Here is a 10103-nt window from a genome sequence, read left to right on the forward strand (position 1 = left end):
ATGGAAAACGAAAAGCACGAAAATATGCTACTCGCCATTGCGCGAGATTTTCAGTCGATAGACAATTTAATAGAAACCTTTTTGTCATTCCTCGAACACAAAACTGACTACTTCCACGTAATGCTTAATGAGGATGATATAGGAACATTGGCCAAAAAGTATGATGGCACTGTAGGGAAAGATATTTTAAATAACAACAAGTGTGGATTCAAAGCACATAGCAGAGAACAAAACTTAATGAAGTCATTTAGAAAACACCAATTAAATTATATTATGAAAAAGCAGCCGTATTTAATCGAAAGTGAAGACATGAGGAATAAATATTTACCTTCATGTGATGAGTTAAAAAAATTGAATACCTCAAAATTCTGCGAAGTGAAAAATAAACAGAACGATATGCAGAAGAAGGTAGAAACTGGAGCGACACCGTTTAGTGTCACTGCAAGTAATAAATTATTTGGAAATGCCGTTAAGGGGGAAGGAAATCACAAACGCATAGCGACTGTCCCCAGCAGATAGGGGGCTACAAATATGTGCCACGTCTTCTAAGCATACATGCGCATAGATACTGATACACACACATATACACGCACATACATACATGCATATATACATGCATACATATTCATATGCACCCCCATTCAGGTGAAACCCACATATCAACCTGGAATGGCGGACAAACTGAGAAATATCTCTGGAATCAGGCGCTAAACGAAATTAACATAGAAATGCCGCTCCACACTGAAATAAAAACCAGCGAAATCAACGTCCAAATTACGAACAAAAGCATTAAAGTGTATCACAAAAGTAAGACGAAGAAGGAAGGGCGAACAGTTTTACCACTCCTCTGCAACTTGCTTAAAAGTGATGCGATATAATTTCTTTAAAGTTATATGCACTTTACTTTTTATATTTTTTTTCGCCCCACTTCCACCCCCCAGATGAACTAAAACTGGAAGGCACCTTTTATGAAGAAGTGAATAAACAGGAATGCATGTGGAACATAGAGGACAAGAAAAAGCTAATTATTTTTTTGGAAAAAAAAAGAGAAAACTGGTGGCCATGTGTAATAATGGGGGACCCAGAAATAGACACTTCCAAAATTGAGTCCAAAAAGAACTTAACCGATTTTGATGAAAAAACGCAGGGAGAAATACGGAAATTTTTGCACCAGCAGAAAATGTAACCCTATATCAAAAATACAGTATTTTACATTTTTATGCATAAATATATGTACTTGAAAGATATGGAGTTGGACAAGCACATTTTTGCGTGTACGTCTATTCCTGCGTGTTTTGCTCATACCTGCAGTTTTACAAAAGATTACTTGCATACAAATAAGACGTGATTATAAAAAAGAAAAGAATGCATGACCAATTCATTGCTTTAGTAATAGTCATGTAGTTAGCTTGTATATGTTTATATGCCCTTTTTTCTTTCAATGTGTGTAGAAAAAACGAAGGGGCCAAGTCACCTGAAGAATTAAAAGCGCAGACCATGCTGAAAAATGTTATCAGCAGTAAAGGATATCCACTTATGAAGTGAATTTTCGCCAGAAGAAATTTAGACGCGATTTTCCGAAATTATTAGTCAATTTTCAAAATTTGAAAAATTTTAAATTGTGCCTATTTGTGAATCCGCCTGTCCGCCGATGCGCCCCCACGTACTTATATACACGTATTCATTTATTTACCCGTACTGACAGCTCTCCCCCCTACCGCATACCCATCTTTCGCACATCACATTATCATTAAACATGATACTTGTGCCGAAAAAAAAATCCGAAAAATGGCGTTTTTTTAAGAATTATTCTACCGAAATGGTGATGTTCTGTCTGCATGTATTGTTAATGACATTTTTTCTCCCCTTTTTTTTTTGTGTTTTTTTTTTTTTGATGTGTTTTACGAAATATACTTCATTGCCTTCAGGTGAGCAATCTATATTCAAAGTCAACCTTCTTGCTTCATTTAAATGACAAAAGTTTATTGAACAATTAGTTTGCAACTAATATGCCTTTCAGCCATTGTGAAGGGGGTCAGTAGAGGCACCCCCATTTTAAGAGAATTTTAAATGTAGCTATTTTCCCCCATTTAAAAGCAATATCAAAAAGAAGTAAAATGAAACAAAATAAAATGAACCTTCTTGTTCTCATGTATGATCGATCGCTTTTCGAATATCTCCATTCACTAACCTTTTTGGAAAAGCGTATATATGCTATAGGTGCAACCTGGAAACCAAACAATACAACTAAGAAGGACTCTATCCATTTTATGCACACAAGTAGCTTTTTTTTTTTTTTTTTACATCACTTGATCAGGTGATTTTTTTGGTCTAATTGGCTAGCTATTTTGACGTGCATCCTTATTATTTCCTTTTTTCTTTTAATTTTTGCTATGTTAAAATGTTTGCAGTTGGTCACATTGTTTAAGCGCTTCAAACGTTGTCTTAACAATGGTAGCGTGAATAAAGAACAACGATTGATTGAAAATTCGCGCGAGCGTTTTATAGACCCTTATTTTAATGTGTGTATACGGGCACTTTCATTCGGATTGCATTTTAGCGAAATGCTATTTACGCACATATGTGCAGATATATAAGCATATACAAATTCGTGTTGGCAGAAAAATGGCATTGTAGTGCCTTCCCCTATTTGTTTATTTGCAGAATGGTCGGCGGAAGGATCTCTTGTTTTACAGTTACGCCACATGGCACATATGTATGCACATGTCGATATCATGCATGATTTTCCTTTGCTCTTCTTTTGTAATGCAGAATTTTCCCTTTAATGACAGCCACGGATGTAGCAGCTCACTTTGAAGAGCAAAATTAATTCGTTATGCGGTTCACTGGGGGCTGTCAAAATTGCTTGCTCGTAGGACATACCGAATGCACAACATTTGCCACATCCTACTTTTCGCCTTTCCGTTTAGGGTAAACCATTGTCATTCATTTTTATCCCATTTTGCATATTCAAAAGTGGTACTTTTAGGAGCACTTTATTTTTAGCATATCTACAACGGTGTTATTTTTCCTTTTCAAAGCTGACGCAGTTAAAAATTTACAGAATTGTGTGCGAATGTTTGTAAAGTTTGTGCAACTTGCGCGAAAAAAAAAGAAGTAAAGAAAAACGAAGCAAACGAAGTAAAACGAAGCAAAACGAAGCAAACGAAATTACCCGCGTTTATCCCATTATAAACGTTTTATCCCTCTGACTGCCGAAAAAATGTGTACACATGCCAATGAGGAAGAAAAATTGCACTTGTATGACGCGTGTAACTGAGTTTCACTTACGCAAAGCGAACAAAGCATATACAATTTTGGGAAATTAATTTTTATTCATATTCACTCCTTCCTTTTCTGTGCTGTTTTGTACTTTTTCTTTTACTTTACTTTTTTTATGCTTTCAGTTTTCGACTTTTTGTTGTGTGTGCCCCTGAAAGAATTGCACTCGGTGGATGCAATCCCCAAAATGGTTAAGCGTTCACTTTGGAGTACATTTTCCTTTTCCGCTTTTTTTTCGCAACAGATTTTTGCTGTCGTGGAAGTAGAAATGTTCGTTTTATTTCTTTCCTCGTTAAAAAAAGTGGAGGAAAAAAATTGGAGTGACGTAAATGTATGTACAAATATATGAATATATCCATGTATATGTGCGCATCGTGCGAACAGCCCCCTTCCCATATTGAACCATTGCGTACTTTCAAATCACCTTTTTTTCATCTGTTTTTCCTTCCTGCAATTTGCAAATGTTGTCATTAACGTCATAATATGTGAAGGTGTACATGCGTAATTCTGCCCTGCTCTGATTTTTTTTTTTTTTTTTTTTCCTTTTTTCCCACTTTTTTTTTACTTTTGGTTGCAACTTTTAACAGGCAACAAGTATATACATATATGTACATGCATACGCGGATACGCGACAAACATAATGTTGTAATAAGTAATGTTTGCCTACATGAGTGTGTTTATACATATATAAAATTACACGTATTTATGTGCGTAGGAATGTACACTTGTACAGCACCAATATATCTCAGATTTTTTCACTTCCATAGCAAGTCGTTTTTTTTTTTTTTTTTTGTGAGAAAGACTTCCAATTTTTGAAGCACTTAATATTAAGATGGCGTTTTGGTAAACATGTCAAGTATAGAGAAACCAAGAAGAAAAATTCAACTGTAGAGTTTGTTAACAAAGCAGAATATGAGTACACGGAATATATAATGTTATGAGAACATTATCACGTGTTAAATGTGAGATTTGAATTTAAAACTTTTAAGAAATGACATGGAGAAAGTACATATGTAAAAAGAACGACGAACCAAAAAGGAAAAAAAAAAAAAAAAAAAAAAAAAAAATTAGCAATAAAAAAAAAATGCCGAATGATACGAGATATTATTACGACGTGATAAACACCAAGTGGTGGTATTTTGATACCCTCTCTGGGGGATGGAGAGAATGCGAAGAAGAAGTAGCAACAGAGGAGGCAGTAGAAGAAGAGGTAACTGCAGAAAGTGCCAAAAATTATGAGGAAAAGAAAAGCCATAAATACCATGGTTACACAAATGTGGACAAGTGGAACGAACGAAATTATAAGAATCATCCCCAACATGTTATGAACGGAAAAGTCGAAACAAAAAAGGGAAAAAGGTTGGAAAACAGACTCCATAATTATGCATATACACCAAGAAAAACCTCAAAACCGAATTCGGAAGGCTCCAACGCGGCCAGCAACACAAAACACTACTCCTTTAAGAGCAACATAAAACAACATAAATATGGGAATATGCTAGAGCATGATGAGACGTATGACGACTCGTATGAAGATAACGGGCATGGAAAATACCCAAATGGTGAGGCGGAGGAAAATAGCTACTATGAAAGCGGTGGACGCTACGATGAAAGCGGTGGACGCTACGATGAAAGCGGTGGACACTACGATGAAAGCGGTGGACACTACGATGAAAGCGGTGGACACTACGATGAAAGCGGTGGACACTACGATGAAAGCGGTGGACACTACGATGAAAGCGGTGGACACTACGATGAAAGCGGTGGGAACTACGACGAGGCTGGCGGACAGTACGACGAAAACTGGGGGTATTATGACGAATATGGGGGCTACTATGATGAGCATGGTGGATACTACGATGAGCATGGTGGGTACTACGATAAAAACGGGTTATATTATGATGGAAGTGGAGAGTATTATGATGAGAGCGGAGTCTACAAGGGAGAAAATGAGATGTACTATGATGAGAACGGGGGTTGTTACGACGAAAATTGCCATCTTTACGATGGAAGTGAAGAACACGGTGAAGCAAGCGGCGAATATTTCGAAGAAAGTGGAGAGTATCACAACGATAAAAGGTACCATCACGATGATAACGATAAACACTACTACGAAGATTGTAGCGAAAATGCAAAGGGAATTACTCATCAGGAGGAGGGAGGGGGACGGTTTGAAAAAGGGGCAAGAAAGTATGTCCATAATTACGACGGTAATGTAACCAAAAATTGTGCAGTAAGTAGAAGTTATTTACACCATCCAGGTAAAACCAGCAATTTGAGGAAGTCAAATGAAAGCAGCAAAGTTGATCACGGGGGGGGTAACAAAAGTGATGGTCATGGGAGCCACAAAAGTGATGGCCATGGGCGCCACAAAAGTGATGACCATGGGAGCCACAAAAGTGACAAGAAATCGGAGCAAAGGTTCAACTCCTCAGACAAAGAAAGAACCAGTTACGACGATTTAATGAAAGACATGGTGGAAAAAAAAAAAAAAAAATCTTTTCAATCGATGAGTTCGGGTGATTCAGAAAACTCGGATAAGTTAAGCGAGCGAATTAACAGCTTACTGAATCACTCGAGCAGCAACTTGTCTATACTTTGTAAAAAGGATAGTTCGACCATTTTGGAAAACTTGCTAAGTCGAAGCTTCACGAAATCTGACCATTTTAATTCCATCAACACTATTGAAAGGGCAAGTGAAGATGGAAAGGATGAAAATAAAGCAGCGAATAGACTGATTAAGAGAAAGACCAAAGTAAATTTCGACGAAATGTATAGGGCTGAAAATAATGGTGGTAAAGATCAGATGGGTAGGAGTGGCGAACTGAGCCTTGGGTTGGTCAACAACGCGGGGCAGAACGCCGACCGCAGCGACAAGGATAATGACACCGAAACGAACTATGTGCCCTTCGTGAGGAGGGCTACGAGAACACTCACGTTTAAGAATCAGGGAGGACTAGCCGGGTGTCTGAAAGTATTTCAAGAAAAGAAAAAAGAGTTAATGTCCTCCGCAGCCAGTGATGTAAGTGACATGGAAATTAAAATTGCGAACCTTAAAAGGAGGGCCAGGGAGTTGGCCCAAAGATACAAAACCAAAAATCAAACCACGGGGGATCAACTCAAAAGTGATCAAATTAAGACAAAATTTGAAGAATTAGTTTTTCTCGTGCAGCAGCAAAAGAAGGAATCCCATGAGAAGGGGAAGAACCACAAATGATGCTCCCCCGCCCGAACTGCTGCCATCTTATGTTAAAGAAATGGACAAAAAAAAAAAAATAAATAAAATAAAATAAAATAAAATAAAGTACGTTAGGACCGTCCAAAACTGCAACGTGCACAGGTGGTCGGTATGCAAGCTGATACAGATTTAAGCACATATTGGCGGTCCCCTTTCGTGCGAACTTTTACAGTTCTAGCGTTCTTTTCTACCCTTGCACAGAAACGAATTCCATCAGAAGTCCCCCTTCGAAGTGGTGAATTTTTCCGACACAAACAACGTCCCCTCAGTGGAACAAATATAAAGGGAACCCACTTTGTCCATTTTTTATGCTAATTTATTTTGGTTTTCACAAATCTTGTGGTCAGTTTTACCAACTGCTAAGGGCGGACGGAGTGCACACATAAACACGTGCACCGAGGCGTGCGTCCATATTACTGAGTATCTTTCCGCAAAGACCTTCACGCAACTTTGATACTTCACTCCTCATTTGTTTAACCTTTCCTGGGCGGGAAATTTTTTCAACTCACCCCATTCTCGTAAAGCTTATGCATTTTTTAATTTTTTGTTTTATAGGTTTATATTTTCGTTGCTTCACACCCGCGCACCCGCAAAATGGCACAACAGCGCAACAGTGCAACAGCGCAACTTCGTATGTTCATGACTTTTGTTACGCCCCAGCGGTTGCGCGTGCACGTGGTTGTATTGGCGCGATTTGATGTAATTTGATGCAATTTGATGTAATTTTATGCAATTTTATGCAATTTTATGCAATTTTATGCAAATTTTATGCAATTTGATACGATTTTATGTAATTTTATGCAGTTTGATGTAATTTGACCTGATTGACTTGATTTTTCTTTTTTCCCCATTTGATAATCTGCATCCATGCGTGTCTCCCCCTACTCGCACGAAAACGTTCGAACTTTGTCTTTAAAGCAGCTGTTGATTAAGCATTCGAGCAAAATGAACACACCCTTATGAGGGTTCGTTTTAAAGGCAACTGGTGGTAGCCTAAAGTGGCGGAGTGCACATACCGGCAAAGAGAAATAAAAACTTGCACGTGGTAAGTAGCTCCTTTTCGGCGTTGGAAGAGTGCGCGCGTAAAGAAGCATACCGAAGTGAACACCCAACTACACGTGCACCCGTGCACAGATTCAACTCTAATGGTTTACATAAAATTCGTTGAGGTGCCTTAATCGATAATATCGACATGCACAGGGAACGTGCATGGCTCACTTGACATTGCACGATGAGTGGCGAAGTCGTATACAGAGTGCTCTGATCAGCAGACGCTTCTTTTCAGTGTCCCAGACATGACATGTGCATACGTATCAGGTCAGTTTATATATCTATGTATATGTTTTTTCCTTTTTTTTTTGAACCACATGGGGATTAAGCGCGATTTGTCGATTCGAATCGACCTCTCCAAATGGGCAATTGAGCCTATCGAATGCTATACAGATGCATTGCAACTCGAAGGTCGATTTGTTTAATCTTAGGCCTATATGATAGTGCCTTTTTTCTGTGCGTCCTTCGGCCGAGCCACGTGTTACTGATAAAAGTGGTAAAACGGCAAAGCGGCAAAAACAGTGGCCTCCCCTAAGGCGTTAAATCTTTGTAAAATTTTAAGTGCCCTTCTACTTTTTTTCTGCTTCACGTAAAAGGTTAGGCGGTTAAGCCGTTGCATGGCACATCGATCGATGTCAACACGCATAACATCGCATCCGTACAAATTTTTTTTTTCTCACAACGGTAACAGAGCAGCATTTTATTATATGCGCTTAATTAGGCACAGATGAGAAAAACGGCTACTTCTCATAAATGGTGACTTTTTTTTTTTTTTTTTTTTCTCTTTTCATATCACTTTTTTCAAAGTTAAAAACTGGTTGGGTTGCAAGATTATTCTATTTTCACGAAAGCAACTGCTGTTGTATGTAGTTATGCAGTGCAGCCCATTTAACGTGAAAAAAAAAAAAAATATTTCTTTTAAAGGTATTTTTCTTACGATTATTTGTTCGTATGGTGAGCTGACTCATTTGCTAATACATAATATACATGCCCAAACCCTTCGGATGTATAAAAATATATTTACCCCTTTTTTAATGATCATACCTATTGCGGTAATTTCTCAAGCGGGGTTGGAGGATTTAATCGATGTGGTCAAGTAGTAAAAAACGAAAGAGAAAAAAAAAAAAAAAAAGACTAACCATGCGTTATGATGCATATAAATTTTTACATAACAAATACCCATATGCGCGAAAGATATAATAGCCTGGCTGGTGTTTTTATGAGGCGAGAAAGAAGGGCGAAAAAGCGCAAGTGCAAATATGTACTACGTGCGTATTATATACGCGCGTATCGAGCGGACATTCGTTACGTTCAAATTAAACATATGGCATTTTTGCGGTACATAATTGTACCGTACTGTACTGTACTGAAGTGAACTGTACTGTACCGTACCGTACTGTGCTGTGCTGCGCTGTATACATATACGTACGTATACGAATTTTTTTGGAGGCATTTTTTCTTTTTTATGAATACTTTCGGATAGCGTTCGGGCGCGCGGCGCGCGAGCAGTATGATTTTCATTCGCGCCAAAAATAACCTTTCTTCTATTTGTACTTTTTGTAAGCGAAATTTCTCTTTTGGCGCAGTAGCATATATTATAGTGCGTAACGTACGAGTTATGTTATGCGCGTATCTGTGCGTATATACTACATGTACATTATGCGCATATTCAGTCACATATATGTACAGTGTACCACATATATTATATTGCAATCGTTTTCACCCTCCTTCGCAAAATAATATTTAATCCATACTTCTTTACAACATAAATTTATTTCATGTTCATTTTAAAAAAAAAAAAAAAAAAAACATGCCAAAAAATTGCCATAAACATATAAATGGCGATAATGAACGATATGTTCATTTTTCTTTTTATATTTTTGCTTAAAATATAAAAACTGAAAATCTGCTCTTAACCGTTGTACATGCAGGCGAAGCCGCATATTTGTAGAAGTTTTTTTAAAACTTGGCTGAGCACAAGTGGGCGTACAGTACAGGTTACAGGGTATGTTGTACGTATGTACATACGTGCCCGATGTTATATGCGTACGTGACATATCTTCGGAATGTACACTTTACCGTACGATTTCGAAAATATACATACGCATAAACACACTGTACTGACGCGCTCGCACTTACGTGTAACGTACGTTTTGCATGTAAACCGGGTGTATATGCTCGCCAAAAGCGCCTTTTGAAAGCCACGTCCCACAAATACATGTAGTACATTTGCTTGAACACATAACCTTCGCACAAAATGAATTAAGATTTTTTATGCTCGCCCCTCTTTTCTCATCCCCCCCCTATTTTTTTTTTTTTTTTTACACGCTGTTTTTACTTGACGCATAACAATTTTTTATACATTTTGCTTTACGTACATGTATACAAATAGTTTTTTTTTTTTTTTTTTTGTACATGTAATGTAGAGCCCACTTAATCGTATATTTTATTTTTTTTCCCATTTTTTACAATTTATGTACTTTTTACTGCTTTAAAACTCTGTGTATTTTTTCCCCTCTCCTTTTTATAAAAA

General features: G+C 37.6%; 2 protein-coding genes across 2 annotated transcripts; both read left to right on the plus strand.

Moving 5' to 3' along the window:
• Nucleotides 1–1186, plus strand: PCYB_143510 (nuclear movement protein; the record flags this gene model as incomplete). The annotated part of the gene is made up of 3 exons (XM_004224822.1): nt 1–445; nt 646–807; nt 942–1186. The coding sequence occupies 3 exons, from the start codon at nt 1–3 to the stop codon at nt 1184–1186; spliced, it is 852 nt and encodes a 283-aa protein (XP_004224870.1).
• Nucleotides 1187–4366: 3180 nt separating this feature from the next.
• Nucleotides 4367–6499, plus strand: PCYB_143520 (hypothetical protein; the record flags this gene model as incomplete). The annotated part of the gene is made up of 2 exons (XM_004224823.1): nt 4367–5492; nt 5544–6499. The coding sequence occupies 2 exons, from the start codon at nt 4367–4369 to the stop codon at nt 6497–6499; spliced, it is 2082 nt and encodes a 693-aa protein (XP_004224871.1).
• Between the last annotated feature and the right edge of the window lie 3604 nt (nt 6500–10103).

The sequence above is a fragment of the Plasmodium cynomolgi genome, chromosome 14 (genome assembly GCF_000321355.1).
Source record: "Plasmodium cynomolgi strain B DNA, chromosome 14, whole genome shotgun sequence".
NCBI lineage: Eukaryota > Apicomplexa > Aconoidasida > Haemosporida > Plasmodiidae > Plasmodium > Plasmodium cynomolgi.